At 36.8% G+C, this 23,059-nt stretch overlaps 1 protein-coding gene and 1 non-coding gene across 4 annotated transcripts in view; both read right to left on the bottom strand.

Annotated features, from left to right (window-relative positions):
• Positions 1 to 15,956: 15,956 nt before the first annotated feature.
• Positions 15,957 to 23,059, bottom strand: part of LOC128854926 (uncharacterized) — a 44,677-nt gene continuing 37,574 nt past the window's right edge. For all 3 annotated transcript variants that reach the window (XM_054089404.1, XM_054089405.1, XM_054089406.1), the window contains exon 2: positions 15,957 to 16,841. In XM_054089404.1, the coding sequence (XP_053945379.1) occupies positions 16,020 to 16,823 (804 nt within the window). In that variant the 5' untranslated portion in view covers positions 16,824 to 16,841 and the 3' untranslated portion in view covers positions 15,957 to 16,019. The remainder of the gene's footprint in view (positions 16,842 to 23,059) is intronic.
• Trnai-aau (transfer RNA isoleucine (anticodon AAU)) lies at positions 20,017 to 20,090 on the bottom strand. The gene has a single exon. It is a non-coding gene; the product is annotated as a tRNA-Ile (tRNA).

Below are 23,059 nucleotides of genomic sequence, written 5' to 3'. Positions count from 1 at the left end.
TTGATTTTTATTCTTTTGAATCCATAACTTTATTAGTAACAATTCATCAATTAAGTGCACTCGGCTGCACCGAACCCTAACTCTAGTAATTTATATGGAAAACTTGATAACCTTAGGTGTTAGGTCTTGAGAATACATAAAATTGTAAGACAAAGTTCTGGCATGACTGAGATCTCAATAAAGTGAAAACTGTCGTCTTACTCTGAGTTTTCCGACCACTTTTCGAGAAGTTTATAACCTATTACAATAATCAAGAGCATATGCGGGCGGACAAATCTCTTGTATGGTCGTCATTTACCACAGCAATCGAAACATCGTATGACACTCTTAAGACAGTTGGGTCCATATTATAAAAATAGTTAGATAGATGGATAGATAGGCAAATAGACAATCAAGTGTAACAGAACGTCATATTCCCTAGAATCCGTTAGCCTTCCTTATGGATGCTAAAAAGCCCTTGTGGGCGATTCCTTATCTCATTTGGATTTGATTTATATAGAAGTTCAAATATTTTAATCTCTATCTTGCGACAGTCGAACATTCGAGCAAATAATCTTTTAACATCGCATTATCCTCAAAACAAAATTGAAATCTGCCTAAGCAAACAGACCATTTCCATGCATTTAAAAAGGAGACGAGTGTGTAACCTAATGACATCCTTCCTTGTCATACATGTCATCGGGCGGGTAACCAAATAATTCTAAATATTGTTAGATCGCCGGTTAGATCATTGCCTTCGACCCTGTATTATTATTTTTATTTATTTGCGCAGTACCCGCCTAAGCAGCTTTGGTCAAGTTCAACACATAATTCCCTGCTTGTATTGCAAATAACTTTTAACATCACAATAATAATGCCCAATTTTGATTGTAATAAAGACCATATCGCTATTCTAACGCATTAAAACGCAATCAAGCGACATTCTACTTTAAACTCGTATAACGTGAATTCGTTACCGAACTTTTTATATAAGTGCTACTCCATGCGATTTTATATATTGTTGCCTTTTTGTTTTGCTCTAACATTCACCATTTTGACTTCATACCAAACACCATTCTTTGGCTAAGCAATAGATACTTTTTGCCTATTTATGGTACAGTAACTTATTTCATCAGCCAAATACGAGGTGTGTCTATTAAATAACGGGACTGGTCCAGTAGAACAATATATTTTGATTTCACACATATTTATCTACTATCACCTATCTCTACAAAACTCTTTGTGAATTTTCAATTGGTCGAATCAGTGTTGGAATTCTTCTGCTGTCAGCTGCTGTAGGATGTCTACCGCTTTTTCTTTCACAACTTCAATGGGCTTAGATGTTCTTATTTATATATTTGAGTTCCTATTTATCGCTAGGAGGCAAGTCGAAATTATGAATGTTTGGCAATATCCGTCATACTGACTATTAGTTTGAGCTTCCAGAACCGAGTGAAGATGCATAACCCCATAAATATCGGAAAAAAATCAGCATTGCTTTGAATTAATTTTAAAGTTCGAGACTTTGTGGCTATCAATGAAGTTGGATTCTTCTTTTGTTTGAAATAACATTTAGTATTATCTTTAACTAAATTGAATTTTTAAAATATGCCATGAATAAGAACACCCAATGGAGTTCATTACTTAAAGTCTACGTTTTAGATCTCTGGGGTAGATCAGTAGGCAAAACGTTCTAAATCTGCTTGGGACGTTGGTATGGTGTGAAGTTTTATTCGAAGCTGCTTCCGCTTTGAAATTACAAAATATCGCCACGTAAGACGTCGATCAAAATGTATGCTAAGTATTTAACGTGGTAACAGTCAAGATGCACTGGGTGACAGGTAGCCTTACGAAGCGTGAAAGTTATTTGCACTGATATTTTCATTGGCTTTTATTCGCCATGTGCCAAAGCCATCAGTGACTATTTCTAGGCATTACTACATTGTCATCTGCATATGTTGCTGTATACTCCTATGTGCTTACTCTTAAGGGGTTAGGGGTAGTTTTTGCTAGTCAATTGCTTTATTTTACAAAAATAAAAACAGCATTAATATATCATGGTTTGACTTGACTTTAGCAAAATTTCCAAAAATCAAATTAATAATTGTAAAAGTTATCGCTATTTGTGTGGAGCCCATTTCTCCAGAAGTCCCTTGTGGTGATCATCACAAGCCCTTGGAGATTCATCTAAAATCAATCGGACAAGAGAAATTAGTTACAGGTATTAATAGATAATCTTATGCCTGATCGAAGCTTGTTTTGTTCAAAATTAAAAATATGGCGGTCTCAGGAAATATTTTTCAGATTTTCGAGAGAAAACCGACAATTATTGGTTTAATTAAAACCGAAATTTTTGAAAAAAAATCCTTCGATCATGCACGAGTTTTTTATGGTTTTTAATTGTTGAATAACTCGAAGAGTATTTGTGGGATTCACTTCAAATTCACACAATATTTTTAAATATTTTTTTTTTTAATTCTGACTTCCCCTAACCCCTTAAAGGTTGGTCGGTAATGAAAAGCGTATAAAGTACTGGGGTAAGCGAAAAGGTTTCTTAGGTATTAGGACTATGTCCGATACTTTCCATTAGACAGGAAAATACTCTGTTCGAATCATCGCATTAAATACATATATACATGACGAACTTAAAGCCGCAAGTAGGTAGTTCCTTCAGTACTTCGTTCGTTACGAAATCTTACCCCGGTGCTTTGTTTAGATTTAATGCTTTGCTATTGTGCCATTTACTTCCTTTAAAGTAAATTTTTGAGCTGGAAAATCCGTTTGGAAAGAAGTTGAGAGAAACACGCATATTTTTGTATCAGCTATTGAGCTGTTACTAGGAAAGAAGCTTTTGCTTTGTCGGTTTCTGTACACTTCTTCTAGTGCATGATTTGTACACGAAAGATGTAGCAATCCAAAGCATTTACTATAAATAACTAGGGCTTGTAGGCGTTAAGTTTAGTTCTTTCTTTTTTTAATAAGAAAAAAATTAATTCAGAACTAAAAAAACATAAAAGATTTTTTTTGGCCGAATTTTTGGCCATGGGTGCACTACTGAAACTACATTATTATTCAGGAGCCACATTCAGGTTTCACAAAATGAATTGCCTGGTATCGGGGTTGTGATATTTTTACTGCAATACTTCAGTTGCCTCTAGTTAATCCGCTTTTAATTTCATAGATATTTTCTGGAGTTAATGATGACTCGTACATACTTCAATTGTGGTGAGAGAATAACAACAATTTTCAAAAGCTAATAAAATACCCCCAGTTCCACACCCGCTGCTTCCCATTGTATCTATATACATGCACACACCGCACACACTTCCAAAACAATTTTACGACTTTTTCCAGTTAACGAAAACTTTAGCAATCATTTCACTATCAATCACAACCATCGCAAAGTTTGTTATCTCAAGGGCCGACAGGCAGTCACGGTTTGTATCAGTGGCTACGCTCCTACGCGTTAGCAATTGTTGTAATACGAAATGGGGCACGCACAGACGTCTGTTAACATATTTTCGTATTTTTGAGTCGATAATAGTATACAACGCAACGAGTTATTTATACCCAGTCAACAAGAAGAGCTTTCCTTGGAAAAACTTCAAAATTCAGTAACAAATTTAGAAAGCAATCGAATGAGTTTACAAAAATTGAAAACGGAAAAAGAAGGTTGCAAAAGGCGTACAATACGCGATCCGTGGTAGGTAGGTAGTTGGAAGTAGCAGTCAGTCTGTAAACCAACTCACTTAGATCGTTGCCGATCCATTGTGCTATTGTGGTATAGTAGTTTACCTACTACTCTTCGTTAAACCATTCTGTGCGTTAAACCAAGTGCGAACCCACTGATCTGGCTGACACTTATATCCATTCAAGAATGATAAGTAAGAGTATCTTCCCCTACTGGCATGCCACACCTCCTCCTCATTTTTACAGCTTTTAGGGCATATCGACCTAGTGGGCTATGATCAAATCAACTAGCATAGAAACGTTTTTCCTTGACCGATTAAGTAGCTCCTTGGAGCTCCTGACGTCCCATTCTGGCCAATTCTTTTTGTAGCATTACGTGTCAGACTAATAACCCATCTCGTATTGACTAAAGTGACAATCCTACTTCCATCACGCACTTTGTAGGTTGAGAGGGGTATATCTTCAATCTCCTTATCAAGAGGGACGCGAGTGGTAGTGCCCTCTCGCGCTAATTCGTCTGGCTTACAATATTCCGTAATCTCTGTAAGAGATCTCCGGAATTGGCGAGCAATCATGGAATTAATGACAAGCCTACCAAAAGATTTAATCGCCGCTTGGCTATCAGAATAAATATCGATTTCTCCATAGGTAGTCCCATTTTAGTCTATCCATACAGCTACCTCATTAATGGCTAGAATTTCAGCCAGAAATACGTAACTGTTATTAGGAGGATGAAACGAACAGTATACGCCAAAGCCGACTTTATCGCCAAGCTTCGAGCCATCAGTAAAGAACCAAATGCAGTTTTTCCGACCAGGTATATTGTCAACCTACTCTAGTCTTGCCGGAAATCTAGTACCATAATCAATAGTCATAGTCAGGGCTGTAGAGAGCATATGAGGGCCCCGGGGGAAAATTGCAAATGCGGGCCCTTTCCAATTATGTCTAATTCATATAATTCGAATTACTCTAGAGTCCGGACCCCTCTGAGAATTCCAGGCCCGGGGTAAAAATTATTATTCAGAGCATCAAGGGATATGGTTCTAGAACGCCGCTGGTATACCCTATGATCAAAAAGTACCATGAATGTTAAAATAAAACAAACCAGAGTTAAATTTCAGGCAAATTTTTTGTATCTCCTTCAAAATATGATCCATCTGAAGCAACACACATGTGCCAACGTTTAACTCAGTCCTCCAAGCACCCCTGGTAGGCCGACGAAGGGATGGCCGTCAGCTCCTTGGTCGTATTCTCTTTGATCTTTGATTCTTTGATTTTTTTACACGTTTTTTGACCCAAAACATCAACCACAATCTGTTGTGACGTTCCATATGAAATGTCAAGTTCACTAGAAATCTCTCTTAAGCTAGTAAGACGATTTTCAAGCACGATTTCTTTCACTTTCTTCACTTTTCATCGGTTTTCGAACTCCACCACTATACGACCACTTTTAAAGTCTTTATACGACTCGAATGCCCTTGTTCTTGTTAGAGCAGATTCTCCAAATGCTTTTTGCAACATTTTCAGTGCATCGAAACACGAAATTTCGTTCGCAACACAAAATTTCAAACAAACTCTTTGTTCAACAAAATTATCCATGGTAAAATGCGACAAAATAAAAAAAGTTGGCTGATGTAAACAAACGTCAGGCAGACACTAATGATCCGATGGTGGTAAAAAGTGACAGGTGTGTGTCTTACAGTCCTACCAACAAAAGAAAAAATATGGACCTATGCTTTTTGATCATCAGGTATAAGCGCCATATGTTGAATTTTCTGAAATCTGTTACTAGTCGTAGTCGTGTCAACAGCTGTCCACCAGAATATAATCCCGTAAAGGAGGATAGAGCTGATAACGGTCCAAGACAGACGGTCCTAGACAGCCAATGAGTAATTTTCAGAGAAAGACCTCACCTGCGTCCTTTTTGAACGAAAAAATATGTAGTTACAGTAGCTTTCCTTACTCTGTCCTGTACATTTATGTTCCAATTTCGCTTCTTGTCGAAAATTTCACCTAAATATTATATTTGGCGCTATCTCATACATAATCCATGCGCTGATAGGAAATTCACAAGACTCTGGAGAGAGAACCCAGAACAGCGGCAGGCTAAATAGTTTATCCTGACTTGCGAACACTCACAGCATACTATACGGGTCATTGCAGTCTTCCCCTGATCACATTATTTGCGAATATGCAACTCTCTTGCAAAACGAAGACTCGTGCATATAGGTAGTGCGACTCTAACTCCATTAGCGATATGGAACAAAACCCCCAAAGAGATACTCATATTCATCAGAGGCCTTCAATATTAGACTCTCTCAGTCTCTGACTCGCTGATACTTTAAGCTCCAACACGAGGCAGATGCCACTCCATTTAAATGATTTTGCATGCCTACCCATCAACTTGCTTAACATCAAAACACACATCACAAATAGAAGGACGAGCTCAGCCAAACACAAATAAAGACGAAATTGACTGGTTTCGTACAATGGGCGGCAAAACGTGACGTTTAACATTTGCGTCGACTGTAATCCTAGACCAAGGGGGCAGGCTAACTTGATTTTCCTTAGGGCATCCTCTTTCAATTCCTCCCAAGATTACTATATATCCATAATTGACTGATCTTTACTCTTTGATTTTCCTTAAGAAAATAACTCTTTTGCGGTTGCGCCTTGTATGAAGACCCACGTAGGTTGTAGATGGAAGGTAATATAAAGGTTGTCAAAAAAGTCTTGCGGTATTTCCGCAAGCTTGTCTTTGCAAGCGCGTAGTTCTAGTTGTATTCGTCGCATCGGTTCACGCTAGAGCTTTTTGGAAAGCTCTTTTCACGTGCTAACACGTGTTTGATTAATTGTTGTTTGCTTTTAGTCGTTCGTGAGTTATAGCGACGCAAACATGGAGCAAAATAAAGAGAAAATACGGCATATTGTACAGTACTACTACGATAAAGGCAAAAATGCATCTCATGCTGCCAATAAAATTTGTGCAGTTTATGGACGCGATACAGTTTCCATTTCCACCACACAACGATGGTTTCAACGTTTTCGTTCTGGTGCAGAGGTGATCGAAGATGCGCCACGGTCCGGAAGGCCTGTCGTCGAAAATTGCGATAAAATCGCTGAATTGATCGAAAGAGACCGGCATAGTAGCAGCTGTAGCATCGGCCAAGAGCTGGGCATGAGTCATCAAACCGTTATAAACCTTTTGAAGAAGCTTGGATTCAAAAAGAAGCTCGATGTATGGGTGCCACACGACTTGACGCAAGAAAACATTTTTGCCCATATGGATGCATGCGAATCGCTTCTGAATTGCAACAAAATCGACCCGTTTTTGAAGCAGATGGTGACTGGCGATAAAAAGTGGGTCACTTACGACAACGTGAAGCGCAAACGGTCGTGGTCGAAAAGCGGTGAAGCTGCCCAGATGGTGGCCAAGCCTGGATTGACGGCCAGGAAGGTTCTTCTATGTGTTTGGTGGGATTAGCAGGGAATCATCCACTATGAGCTGCTCCCCTATAGCCAAACGCTCAATTCGGACCTGCCAGGCCACACACATCTTTGGTGACGCGCCAGAAGCTTCGGGAGCTCGGATGGGAGGTTCTTTTGCATCCACCGTATAGTCCGGATCTCGCACCAAGTGATTACCACCTATTTCTGTCCATGGCGAACGAGCTTGGTAGTCGGAAGTTGTCCACAAAAGAGTCCTGTGAAAATTGGCTCTCCGAGTTTTTTGACAATAGGGAAGCGAGCTTCTATAAGAGGGGCATTATGAAGTTGGCATCTCGTTGGGAACTCGTCATCGAACAAAACGGCGCATATTTGACTTAAATCGCATTATTATAACCAATTTTATGAACAATTGAAAATTCAATAAAAATACCGCAAGACTTTTTTGACAACCTTTATATCATAGCCCTTCATGAGCATTACTCATAAATTTATAGCTAAAAAAAGGCAAATTTTTATTGTTGTGAACCAGTATGGCGATTTTTGGAATTGTTCCACTTTCTCTTGAAATGACTGAATGACTTGACTTTCTAAAATTTGCTCATCAATACTTCTAAGTTAAATATGATTACTTTTGGGACCAATTATTCAATAATTATGTTTAGAAATACTTTAGAAGTCACGTCAATATTCTTTCTTTCCATTCTTTCGAATTTCGACAACTTTTGTTTGGTGGGAAAATATTTTACCTACACTTTCATTCATTAAATTGACCATCCGTCGGCAGCCAGGCTAGGCGCCATCATATTGACCTTTCAGCGCAGCTGTATGAAATTCAAAATTTAATTTGTAACTTCACCGAAAATTGTTCGATTCACTGCTTTTTAGTAATAAATAGGCGCGCCCCCGCCTTGGCTGCTAATGGCCTTATTAGAAAATCCCTTTTCGAATTTTTAATCTGATTTCACCGACGGGTGCAAATGAAAGCGTAACATAGATACAACTTTTATGTAGATATGTATGTATGTTTGAATGCGATTGAATTATTCATTGCTTCATGCGTGGGGAATCGATTACTTTCGTCTGGTTGCAAATGTACAGTGCAAAGTAAAATAAACTTTTTAAAGAGAGTAAAATATTTTGGCAAATAGATTAAAATACTTAAAGCGAATATAAATACAACAAAATATAAATAACATGGTCGGTAGCATATAAAACTCGAGGAGAGAGGTGGTCGTACTGTGAAAATGTTTACAATAATTTTAAATTGGGTATGGGAATAAGTGTCCGCCTTCGTAAAAGAGGTGCCGCTGCTGATACTATTTTTGTGTGCGCTCTCGTGATTTGAAGGTGTAGGTATATGTGAGATATCGATCACAGTAGTTAGACTTCTTTTGAAGGGTAAAGATCCTTTTTTATCTGGCGTCAAAAAAGTCTACGTTCGTTCCGAAAAAACAGCATTTGCAGGAAGTCACGCTTCATTATTACCTTCTCAAGAAAAGTGTAGCTGAAACGTGTCGTATATTGATCAATGTTTACGGTAATCACGCTCCATCAGATAGAACTTCTAAAAAGTGGTTTCGATGCTTCCAAAGTGGCAATTTCGACGTGAGCAATAAAAATCGCGAAGGGGCTCCGAAAAAATTCGAAGATACTCAACTACAACAATTATTGGATGAAGACGCATGTTGAACCTTTGATGTTGTGTCTAAAGAGTTAGATGTTGGCAGATCAACCGTCGGTAAACGTTTGCACGCAATGGTCCAGAAAGCAGGAAACAGGTAGCTGGGTGCCACATCAATTGAAAAAGAGGAATATCGAGAGACGTTTTGTGACAGAAAAAAATAGGTTTTCTACATCGCATCGTCACTCGCGTTGAAAAATGTATGTATTATGATAACCCTAAGCGTCAAGAATGTTGGAGCCTACAAGGTGAACCAGGTCCATCGGCAGCGAAAAAAAATATTCATGCTTCAAAAGTTATGTTGATCCATCCCACGAGATTAATCAGAAGTGTGTCATCTATTATGAACTTCTTAAACCGTCTGAAACCATCACTGGCGATCGTTACAGACTGCAGCTAATACGTTTGAATGCAGCTCTCAAAGCAAAGCGGCCGCAATGGTACGGTAGACATGACAAATTGACAAACTGATTTTGCTGTATGACAACGCCAGGCCACACGTTGCTAAATCGGTCCAGAAATATCTAGAGGGACTGAATTGAAAAATTAGGAAAAAGATGGAAACTTATTCCCATACCCAATATTTCATTTTACTTTACTACAAAATTAATTTGAAACCATTCGAAAGTTTTAAAAATCAATTATGGAGCCGATAAACACATTTTTATTCTTTCAATAGCTTGGTAAAAAATCGATTATGTTTAAAGGGTTGCATACGTCCAGAATTTTCAAAATATTGATTTCTTTTTTTACAGATTATTATTCTTTATAGTTTTAAGCGTATTTCTGTGGAAGTCGATTGTAAAAATTCCCCATAGATACAAAGTTATGGTAGAAAATGTAACTGTCCGACGAGAGTTTGATGCGTACAGGTAGCTGTCCTTCGTTTGAGGCGCTTGAAAGTTGAAACTCATTTTTCTCGAAACTACTTTTTCCGGGCACGGTTTGCATGATAGCTCATTACATTTTTTGACGCGGTTTTTTTTAATATTCGAAAATGTTTTCTCTATAGTCTGTCGAAACGGATTTTGATATTTGCAGACCGAGGAGGACCTTTTTTTCATTGTACTTTGGGTCGCGTGATTTTGTGTATATACAAAGAAACATTAAAATACATTTTTTTACAAAGTTTAAGTACTAATAAATAATGTACAAAATTTATTTATATTTATTCCTATTGTTATTGTATTGTAAAAACAGTTTTTCTTTTAGCGCATTTTTGGCGCTGCCTGATGTATGTATGTAACCCCTTAAATTTATAAGAAATTGTCATTTAATTTATAATTATTCAATAATGAACATTACATATACACAATACAAGATGGTGCAATATTAACTGATATATCGGTTGATTAATATTTTTGAAAATGACGTCGTACGTCATTCATACTTGACACCTGCGAACTGGCAATGGAGTGCGTAAGGGTCAAAACAAAGATTAGCATCACTCAAAATATTTAGTAAAAAAGTTATTAAAAAACAAAATTGAATAACTAATAATACTAATTATTATTACACATACAGGCTCACTGAGAAAGTCGTCCTAGATACTTAAGAATATTATTATTAATGTCATTTTTGATTAATTTGCTTTCATAATGTGATGTCCCAAACATAACAGTTTTCGAGACGGTCGATTTTATAGATTGAAATAAAATAAATGAATTGAAATTCTGTTCTGTTTCTTTCCCGTTCTCAGTTAAAGGATATGTGTATTAATAAACTAATTTATAAAAATCCTCAATAAAATTTTAACCAAGCGCTGACACTTAAAAATGGCTGCTTGATAAATTTTTGAGTTTACGGTTTGTCGCAAAGTGTTTCCTAATTCTTATTATTAAAAACAGGGATTTTGAATGGAAATTATTCTGAAAATTAGTTTCGAAACTAGTATGTCTTTTTAGCTGTCCAAAAAGGTATAAAACTTAAATAAGAAATAACCCGTAGGCAGATTGTGGGCACAACAGGTGGTAAAATTTCAGAAAAACGAAAAAACTTTAAAATACGTGACTAAAACAAAAGGCCTAACTATTTCAAATTTTTTAGTTCATTTTAATTCATACTCGATATAACCGCCCATTCTCATTCTTTTCCTTAAATAACTTTTCACGACGCTTATTTTCTTTAGTGCTGCCTCATTTCGTCTGTTATGTGAAATATCTTTTACTTTAGAGCTTTAAATCTGCTCGGCGACACTTTCATTACTTTTATTTGGGTTGCCTTCATTTTTTCAGAGTCCAATAGTGGTCATTGTGGTAGTTAGTAATAACATCTGCAACTGCGACATCGGCAGCGATCATAAATCTACGAAAGTCTATTTGGCTCATCAAATCTCCTTCTTCTATCACTTGTAAATGCGTATAGTAATATGTATGGGCACTGCCCAGTAGTACATATGCGTTATAAACCACACCACTTCCACTGCGAAAGAACTCAGTTGTTCTGCAACAGCATTCGTAGATGGATGACGTAGTCCCTCGTTTTCTTGTTCATCATCAAAGACGCCAACAACAGGTACTCGGCGGCTAGGATGCCGCAGCATATATTCATACCTGCGACGACACTCCTTCGCAGAGCCCCTAACACATTAGGATGTCAGTGTAGTCCTCATTGATATATGTACGTTGCCATGTTCACAACCAAAGTTCAAAATCCATTTCACGAGCCAAGTCACATAGGCAGAAGAAGAAACTTTCCAAAAATCGAACGAAGTTACATTTTTACAGATGTATATAAAATGGGCGGTTACCGTAGCAGAATGAGTTGGTGCGCGATTACTATTCGAGAGTACGTAGGTTCGAATCTCCGTGCACGAAACAGCTAAACGATAGAAAAAGTATTTTCTAATAGCGATTGCCCCTCGGCAGGCAATGGCAAACCTCCGAGTGTATGTATTTCTGCCAAGAAAACGCTCCTCATAAAAACCATTTGCCATTCGGAGTCGACTTGAAACGCACACTACAAATAGGAGGAGGAGCTCGGACAAAAACCTAACAAAAGTGTAGGCGCCAATTATTTATTTATTTATTCTCTTTTTTTTTACATAAAGTGCGTTTATTTTAACTGAAAAATTTTATTGTTTTAATTTTAAATGTATATTTTCTATCGATGTTTTTGATGTGTTGAAAAGCTACAAAGTCATTTTTGGCAAATTTTTTTTAACGCCCTAATATGGTTACTCCTCATCGGGCCATGATACAGGTTAACTTATTTCTTCATTAGGTTCTTCTTTCGAATCACTTCTGTATGTCCATAATATCGTTTTGTTTTTCAACGAGGATAGAAAACGGATTGACAGACCAAAAACTGGACGTTCTGTTGAAAATACGAGGGCGGTTCAATAAGTACTCGTGCTTGATGGCATAGGGCGTTACTGAGGGCAGTTGGTGTTAGCATCGTGTACTGTCATCTATCAAACAGCGGCGAAACAAATTTCAGATTGATTTATAGATAAGTTTGATTTGACAGCTATTCGAGTAAGACGTGTTTCCTGATTTTCGCTGAGATGGAAAAAGAGTAGTATCGTTCGGCAATTCGCTTTTTGTTTTTGGATGGGGAAAATGCGTGAAGATAAAAGCACAGTTGAATGCTGTTTATGGGGACGCTTCCCCATCTATGACAACAGTTAGATATTGGTTCAACGAATTTAAACTCGACAGCTACCAGGACGCCCGGCAGACGTGGTTACCGAGGAAATCATTCAAAAAGTCTACGACATGATTCTCGCTCAACGACGAACGAAAGTACGCGAAGTAACAGAGGCCATGGGTGTGCCGACCGGAACTGCAATTAATATTTTGCGTGATCAGTTGGCGATGAAAAAATTGTCAGCCCGATGAGTGCCGCGATTGTTCACAAGCAGCAACATGCGGCTTTTAACTTCGAAGCAGTGTTTGAAGCGATTTAAGCGAGATCCGAGGGCATTTTTACGTCGGTTTGTCATCGTTGATGAATCCTGGATTCATCATTACTCATCAGAAACTATTCAATAATCAAAACAATGTATTTCTCCCGGTGAACCTGCTCGAAAGAGGGGGAACACAGTCCCATCCGGAAAGGTCATGCCAACGATTTTTTGGCATGCGAACGGCGTCATCTTCATAGATTTTTTGGAAAAAGGAAGAACGATGACTGGACAATACTACAGTGAGTTAATGGACCGCCTTCACAAAAAATTGAAGGAGACACATCCGCATTTGGCGAAACAGAAGGTGCTGTTTCACCACGATAACGCACCAGCACATTCATCCGGAGTTGTCGCCGCCAAACCGCGTGAATTGCGTTATGAATTGCTGCCGCAGCCCCGTATTCAGCCGATTTTCTTCTTTCTCGTTCCTTAACATGAAATGGCTCGCGGGAAAAAAAAATACCAGTCTAACGGTTAGACGCGATAGAAGTGAAACCTTCCGTAAAACAAACTGAGAGAGAATGAGACGAAAGCAGCATTAGGAGCGGGATAATTATAGGTCCATTATAATATTGTTATAAAGTTCATATTTTATTTTCTTCATTTTATTATTATTCATCCTCAATGTTTTCAATTTCAACAAATGATACGAGTGGCTTATGATAGCTAAAATATGATACAAATGCTTTGGTTTCGATGTTGTCAACATACCTTTGAAATACCGCGTCAATTGTTGTTTTTGATCGTGTTGTCGATTCAGTGCGATTGTTACACATTTTTAAATTGAATGTTGTAATGAGAAAGTCAATTAAAGGAACCGCTGTGTCCAATGCAAAATTTACGTTAAAATCGCCACTTAAAATCATTGGAACTTTATCGTAATCTTTTCCAAGTATCCGCTATACTTCTGGTGTATACTTTATTAAATTTTCGTGAATGAATTCCGCTCTGCTATTTATTGATTGATTCGGTGAAATATAAATTGCCACAATTAAAACTGTTTTTCCATTGCTCAATCTGGTTTCGCATGTACATATTTCTCCCACTTTAGAGAGCTGAACAGACAGTGATTCTAGTTGCTGTGCATTCAGATCTATCTGTGGAGTTACAATACGAGCACCGTCATTTTGATTGTGGTATATTGCAACACCGCCTGCAATTGCGGTAAATATTTAAAAATGAAAATATTTACGAATATAAAAATACGGACGCAATACAGCACACGCGGTTGCTATTATGAGCGTCGTAACGCGTATATTACACAGACGTACCAACATACACACAAACATTCGTAGGACGCTTGGTTTGAATTTTGTATACATATGTATGTATGCTATACTATGGCCTAGCCTATGTACGTACATACATATTTGTGTTCTGAACTTCCAGCAAAACAATGCTTATTAATATACACATATGCATCTACACACAACCGCACACACAGGCCACTCACTTTATTCCTGTAAATGCGTATGTCATCCAAAGCTAAAATTCTATGCCTAGCGACTACAAGAACAAAATGCATTAATAGGCGCAGGCGTAGCGGCCATCATCCTAGTTGCCATAGCGCTGAACAGTCGCGGCGGCGCCGAACAGTTTCAACTATTGTACTGTGCAACAAAAACTCATCATCAAAAAATTGATTTATAAATTCGAGCTCATAGTTCTAAGAGCAAGTACTTTCATTCATAAAACGAGCCGCCCATTTGCTAATTTTCTCGACAATTCGAAAATAGTCAATATTGGAATATTTCGCGTAGAATTATTTGCCAATATTCAATTTCTGTCAAGTCGAGTGCCCGCGGCTCCGTAAATATGTTTGCACCCATATATGTATGTAAATATATGTTTCTAAATGCTCGACAACCGCAGCTGCCTGTTCAAGGTTACTGTACATTAGGCCGGGTCGATTTGTGGGAAGGCAAAAAAATCGCCCATTGCTCTGTGAAAATCATATTCTAGAGATCAGAATAAGAAATTTTGCCGAAGGAACCATACCTCTAAAACGATTTCTGATGTCCCCCAATATGGGTCGAACTTTTTAGTTTCTTTTCTATAACTCACATTCATTCATTTACATATGTTCTGACTAAATAAATTTCTTAAGAGAAAAAATAGATAATATTATAAATAAATAAAAATAAAGAAAAAACATAGCCATTTAGCTGATTTTTTCATGTAAAGGCCAAAAATTGTGATATTTTGAAATTGGGGGACATCAGAATTCGTTTTAGAGGTATGGTTACTTCGGCAAAGTTTCTTATGTTGATCCCTAGAATACGATTTTCATAGAGCATTGAGCGATTTTTAAATCGACCCGCCCTACTGTACATGCAATGCTGTGCCTATGAATGTGCGCTGTGCCTATGAATGCGCGCTGGATTTCTTGAGAAATTTTACCGTATGTTTTGCTGTGGCGAGGCACGTATGTACATACACACAACATATATACATATATCCGCATATATACATACATATATAAATTCACAAATTTAAATTTGCTTATGTCATCCTTCTGTGTGCCTGGTAATGAAGCATTTTCTATACATACATATATATACGTATATCTTTTTTCTTCTTCTTTTTGGTGTCGCTTTTTCGTTTCATCGAGTCTCAAATCACTCCCAACGATTCTAAAGAAGTTTTCACTCCAAAAATTAATTCACACGAGGGAGTCATCGCCGAGACTGGGGCGCATTTTGGAGAGTTCGACAAATCCTATTTTTTGGAGGGATTAAAAAAGTGACCGCAGCGTTGGGAGAAAGAAGTGTATTTTTCTAAAAGGGGACTAGGATGAAAAATAAATAAGAAATTAAAAAAATGGTGTCTTAATTTCAAACACGGGAACTTATTGAAGCCCCCTCGTTTGCTAAACAACCTTCAACATCGATATCTCGACGTTCTACACACTTGGGAATTCTTGAATCGATTGTTTGGCGGATTTTACCTGAGACTAATTTTTCACATATAATTGATAAGAGCCATGTTTTGAATGAAAAGAGTGAAACCTGAAAGAATTGTTTTATTTTAAAACAACATCTAGGCGCGTCTTTGGGAAGACCATCAAGACCATAATAGCTTACGGATTGCGAGGTAAATGTACAGCTCAACTTCCACTATCAGTTACCAATAATAAACATCCACTTTTTTTTTCTTTTTATTTATAACCAACTTTGTTTTAGGTTGAAATTATATTGCTCTAAGTAAACAAAGTGCAGTGATTGACGTTTTTTAAATTAAACAAGTCAATACTATGTAAGTCAAAATTTATTTTTTCTACATCAGATACATATGTTCCAGATACGCGCCTCCTCAAATCCTTACACCCACTTCACCTAGATTCATGATCTTTACATTCCTGTCGTTGACTTTGTAAAGCACTTCCTTGCGCACTCGCTCGATTTCATACCCGCCATTCTCCTGCTCTTCCTCCTGCTCCTGGTCTTGTTCCCGCTTCTCATATCCACTACCGATCACTTCGCGCTCGATCAGCAATTTACCATCTACATCATGCGACACGCCACTCTTTAGATGCACTACACGAATACGCAGCGTACCCAGCTTCGACAAATTATTATCGATTGGCATATATATATCACAATTGCTTATTTTCGTAATCACCGACACATTCTCATACTGCTTCGTCAAATCGTCCAAATCATGGCACAGCTGTAGCATCTCCTCCACGGTAGCGCCCAAGTTCAACAAAATCGCCAAATTGTCAATTACTATATTTACGCTGATGCGTTGAGCTGCGCTGGCACTGACATAATCGCGTATAGAGTCAAGTAGAAGTGTTGTGACAAGACGTTCGTCCTGTAGCCACTTGGAAGTGATACCCTCACGAGCCATTTCCGTTAATGGATCTACAACATTCAGTGTTTTGCCAAGGAAGATATTTACATTATAGCCGAGACGCAAACCAGCGCGGAAGTAGTGATAATAGTTGTTCTGCAAGCAGACGAGCACTGTGCCGACGTTAGAGAGGCGCAAGCGTTGACCAAGTATGCAACTGGTCAGAAAACTGCTATCGACATTCGACTCTTCGCTGATGTGCACAAAATTTGGCAGTTTTTGCTCACTCAAGCCGCAGGCAAAAAGCACAGATGCAGCCATGTTGATCGTGATGAATTGCTGCAAACAAAAAAAAGAAAAAACAAGTATATTAATGCGAATATGCAACTTCAATTTAGGTTCTAATGAAAACTCAACAAATGTGCCTGTAATATGAGGATAAAGAAATAATAAAGAATAAATGCACTTTTTTTATTTCACAGAAATTCCCATAAAAAAATGATACTATATGTCTATTATTGAAGTTAAAATAATATTCCTTTAAATGAAAACAGAAAATTGTAATTTTCTTCTAGTCCACTTAAACATTAAAGCTCATTTACGGTAGGCATTTACCACTCGGCAAACCAGTCAGTTTATTGCCTTCAGTATGGAGCCAAGAATGGCACATCTACACATACCCAGCTGTAACATTCATCAACGCCAGACACAGTTGCCTCATTTTAATTTCTTATTTTCTGGGTTGCATGCTGGTATGACACCTTCAGTACAAAGCTCCTGTCTACTATGTAAAATATGCATAAATTAATTGCAGCCGTAACATGACCAATGTCTCACATAAATTGTAAAATTTTAATTTTAGTGACCTGTAATTAATATTCACACATACACACACACACAAGCGGACACAAAGTCGACGTGGTCGGTCAATTTTAAGTGAAATTTGAGCGGCAAACGTTTTCTACAAATTTCTTACAGCTGTGTATATCCTTTAAATGCCATGAATATATGTGTGTGAGCATAATACATGTATGTATAAGTATATAATAAGGCCATTGTAATAATTACGCTGAAGAGGTTCATATGTGAGGCACAGATTCGCTAAGAGGGTCGAGTGACACCCGCACAAAGTTTGTGTTATGGATACCATAGCATGTTGAGATCCCCCTTGTACAGGCTCAACATATGCCTATCAGTTGAGGGTGCGTCGCTAAAAACCTCAAGCCTCCTTTTTGGTTAAAGTGGTGATTCTTCCAGAATCCAACTAGTGCCTCCGCACCATTTTGTTGCCACATCCTCGTTGCCAACTTGTTTGACGGTTATTTACAGCAAGACTATATCCAGTCTATGCGATTTAGGAACCTTTTTAAGTTGTTGACGTCTAAGCCAGACTCAAGACGTCGAGACTCTTAAACAGCGGTTGGCCCAGGGTTAACATTCTGCCCTTCCATAGGGCAGGGCATTCACAGAAGAAATGGAAGATCGTTTCCTTTTTCTCCGGTTGTTTACAACTGCGACAGTATGTATTGCGAGGGATACCTATTTTGGCTGATTGTTCTCCGATAGACCAAAAGCGAGTTATGACTGCCGTTAGTCTTCAGGCGTCCCGTCGTTTCATGTTTAGCAATGGGGACGATTGCTTGAGGTTGTAGTTGGGCCATAGCGTTCTGCTAATTTTGCATTTCGTCTGGTCTCTCCATATACAATCCGTGATTCGGAGCTACTTTAAGGAAATTGTACTCTTGACTCCACCTAATGGTGTGATTACCGATTCCGCAAGAGAGACGCACAGAGTTCTCAATTTTAATTTTGTGAGTATATATACCCAGCTCCAACACCACAATCTTTTTTACTGCCATCTGTATGGACTGTAGTGTGGAAGTTGTTTAGAGAGAATGCATTATTCCAAAGTTAACTGAGTTTGTCGCAATAATAGACTGGCATGGCCATAAGTTTTTTTCTTTTCTAATTATTACAATGGCCTTTTCTTTTCAGCCACTCGCTTCATTTAACCTAAGTGCAAGCCCCCTACTCATCCAGCGTTCTCCCCCTTTGGTTCTACTCCGTTGGAAGAGCCCGTTTCTCGGGCTCACCGTTAGATGATATTGACGTCGCCGACTGATGGTTTAACCACTCTAGCAAGAAATTTGTAAACTGCGACAACAACAACAACATCATGTAGAGTAAATTTCAAAAAAGAATTAAACATTATCACTTAACCCTTAACCCCACTACGATTTTTTTGCATATTTAATAACATCTCTCTGAATTCTCGTTTATTCTGGAATTTTTTTTTTTTTGCAAATTACTTTCCTAAATGTCTTACACATGAGTTATTATTTGATCACACTTTGTTCAGACGCATATGACTACCGTTATTTAAAAAAAAAAACGTCTATAGCCAAGAGAAATTGCGCCAAGCACCGTTGCAGCCGAATGATTTAAGTATAGGGTTTTTCAGTAAGAGCGCTTCAACTTTTGAACTTTTTTGAATAAAACACAAACGGTTTGACTTTTTAACTAATTTTTTTTTATTATCGAGTTTGAACATATACATTTAAGTATGAAATTCGATTTCTTTTGCATGACCACCGCGTGCACGTTTTACGAAGTCCAATCGTTGAACCGAATTTTCGACCACTCTTTTGCATAAATCGGCCGAAATTCCAGCAATTTCACGTTCAATATTGGCTCTGAGCTCACAAATCGTCGCCGGCTTGTTACTGTAGACCAATGACTTCACATAACCCCAAAACGGGACGGCTTGTTAAATGGACCGTAAATGGCCGTAATGCTCTTAAAGTAGCAGCAACAGAACAATTATTTTCATAAAAAATTTGCACGATTTGTAATCGTTGTTCAAGTGTGTAGCGTTCCATGATGAAATGTATACTAATGAAGTTTACAAATGACAAGAGAAAAATAAAAAATATTGCGTCGTTCGCCCTCCCTATCGGAAAAAAGTTGAAGCGCACCTATTGAACAACCCTATATATAAAAAATTGTTTTTGGAAATCTTTATTTTAACCTTTTTCAAGTACTCCATTATTTGTCTCTCTGTATACTGCAACTGTGTGGTGTAAAAATCCTCCGATAGGTTAATTAATTTTGTGTCACTTTGTATGCAGCTGTAGCTTGGAAGTGATAGCTTTAATGTTATAATTTCCTGTAGTATTAAAAACAAAAATATATATGTACTTATGACACTAGAAATTCTATTATAATTTATGCTTTTTTTCTATTTTTAATTTTCCAGAAATTATTTTAATTTCAACCAAAAACAAAAACCACTTTAGTATTACAACAATTGCACTCCCTGACGGTACTAAACGTGTTAAAATATATTGGCACAGCGTTCAGAAAACAAAATTAAATTCAATTAATAAAACAATCATTATTTTTAGCTGAAGTACACAAATTGTTAAAATAGCCAAATCAACGCTGACTAAAATAAATTGAAAAAAAAATAATAATAAATAAATAAAAGCAATTTAAATTAAAAAAAAAATGATAGTGGCCCATGAGGGGATCGAACCCGCGACCTTCGCGTTATTAGCACGACGCTCTAACCAACTGAGCTAATGGGCCATGTTGCAAATGGCTCGCCCAAACGTATATTGGTTCCAAGCAATGTGCGAACTTATTTTTTTCTATAGAGTGGGCTCGACAAAAAAGTGGTAGATTAGAGAAACGTGGAAAAATTTTCAATTACATTATTAAATAACATTTTATTCATCTACAAGTAAATAACAAAAACAAAATTACAACAGTGAATAATAAGAATTCTCCTTTTGTATTTGCAGATATTTTTTAACCGTAGATCGTTCTTTGTATCAAAAATGATACATTTCATATTTTAGAAGCCAATAAATTCGTCCACGTTGGCAACACTTACCTCAACTTTTATGACTTTGTTTGTTCCGTTGATATAAGCATTTTAAACTGAGTTTCAAATTTTAAAATCAAGTAGGCCGCGAGAAAAACGAAAACTTCATAATTCTACTCATTGTATCATATTGGATACAGATGAAATTTTAATGATTTTTCGTGCGAATAGTTTTAGTTTCATCCTTGTTTTGACATTATTCGGACGTTTTTTTGTGAATAAGTGATTGTTAGTGAAGTTTGGTTCAAAAATGTCGCGTCCGCAATATTTAACTTTACAGGAGCTGGTGAATGAAGTTCTGGATAACAGTTCAAACGATGAATCTGAAAATGGAAATTTTTCCAATTCAGAAACTGAGGCGGAGGACTATGTGTTTGAAAATGACTCAAATGAAAGTTTTTTATCAGATATTTCTGAGAGTATTGGTCTCAACTTTGATATTGATCCGTTATATACTGCAAAAGATGGTACCATATGGAATCCAGAGCCATACACCATCGGTCGTTCAAGGGCGGAAAACGTCATTAGTTTGAGGCCAGGTTACTAACTGTGCTTTTTTATATTACGATTTTTCAATTTACATACTGACTTACTTCTTTTAGGAGTAACAAGAAATGCATCTAGCCGAGTTGGAAACATCCAAGATTCCATGCTATTATTTTTCCCTACATCGATTACGAAAATAATAATTGAAAATTCGAATAAGTATGGGAAAGAATTGCATGGAGATAAACATTTAGAAATTGACGAAGATCTACTCCTGGCTTTTCTGGCTGTTTTGATATTGGCTGGTGTATATAAGTACGTTAATACATATATTCAAAAACTAAAATATCATAAATAAAAAACTTTTTTTTTGGAATACTTATATAGATCTGAAAATGAAGCTTTGCATGATTTATTCGATACTACATATGGACGACCTATATTTCGCACAATTATGACCGAAAAAACATTTTTATATGTATTGAAAGTTATACGCTTTGATGACGTACTTAGTCGACGAGAGAGAAGAAGTGAAGATAAATTTGCACCAACTCGCGATTCAGTATGTATCAAAAAAGATACACTGTATAGAATTGTAAAGTTTTTTGTAGGGCTGACCTACGGTTAAACTAAAAAAAAACAATACTCCAAATACTATAGGTACATAATTGTTTTTTTTTTTTTTGGTTTTAGCAGCACACTATTCAGTCAATGGCATGTAAGTTTCATTTACAATGATAAGCTTTGCAAAGAACACAAAAACGCTTTTGAGATCCACATAGATGTGGAATTCCTTCCCTACACACATTTCCTACCTTGCCAAATATTTAGATTCTTTATGAGGTTTACACTTCGACCTCATGGTCTTTTGTGCACAAAATATTATATTGTGAAAATATTATATCGTCCCCTTAGTATTAAAATAGCCTATACATTTTTTGATGTTTTGAGAAAATGAATTTCAAACTTTTTGTCGAAAGTAGCTCTCACTTAAATCTCGTTATGTCTGTAAATATTTATTATTTTTTGACTGACGTTTTGACCCACTTTGTGGAACTAGAATTTGACAAAATTTTGACCACATATAAAATCGACGATGGAGAATCCAAAAATTCAAAAACAAAATAATAGCCTATGAGCACATAGGCTATTATTATACTAAGGGGACGATATGGGGTTATTCATCAACTCAGTATTTATTTTTTATCATATTTTTGCTTTCGGCTTTTTGAATTTTGAAGAAATCTTAGCTTAACGAATGGTCGAAATCAATTTTGTTATGAAAGAAAATACCCAACTCAGTCTGCAAAAAAATTATGAAAAATCACTGAACATGTTTAACCATTTCAAACTTTATGGTATTAGAATTGGATGGGCTATAATACTGCATACCTAAAAATAAAAAAAAAAATTTAATCAAGAGTTTTTTATTTTTTTAGTAATTTCGCATAAAGTTTGAAACTCTGACAGGTAAGTATGTATGTATATTGTCTTAACTTACTAAATCACAAATAAATACTCTCTTATATACGCAAGGCGGGACTCCACTTTCAGTCAAAAATTCCCATTAAAAATTTGATACATTTTTTCCTTATTAAGAGTAATGAACGATTGGCGTCCAATATTTAATATTTATTCGTAATCAACAAGAGATAAAAATGCTTTCAGCAAAGCCAAAATCATGTAAAGGTGAAGAAGCTGAGTTGAATTGGACAAGTTGTTTGTGGTAGAAAACCAAATCTAAAAATACACATCGTATATACCCGTATATCAACCATAGAAGTGGTAGGTATTCGCACACTGCGGCCAGCGCTTAATGACCATTTAACATTATTAAAAACTAACCACAGGCAACAAACAAAACAATATATAATGCGAGCTATGGAGCACGATCAGTGGCGCATAAATAATTATAACAAATAATAAGATCACTAAAACTGTGGGATTTCAAGTATTTACTACAGTGACGACCAAAATGTGCTAAGCTTTTTAACGCTTTTATGTCGTTTAGACACACACGCAGGGCAAAAGCTTTTTCTCGCTTTACGTAAATGTAACATTCTTACTGCGATTATGGTGGGACAAAAAAGAGTGCTACTTACGTAATTTTTAAAATATATATTTTTTTTTCATTAAAAATACAAATAATATTTATTTGAAGAAATAATATGAAAATTACAATTAA

This window comes from Anastrepha ludens, chromosome 2 (genome assembly GCF_028408465.1).
Source record: "Anastrepha ludens isolate Willacy chromosome 2, idAnaLude1.1, whole genome shotgun sequence".
Taxonomy (NCBI): domain Eukaryota; kingdom Metazoa; phylum Arthropoda; class Insecta; order Diptera; family Tephritidae; genus Anastrepha; species Anastrepha ludens.
Note: the sequence above shows the minus strand (reverse complement) of the source record. Positions and strands in the feature narration are given on the sequence as shown.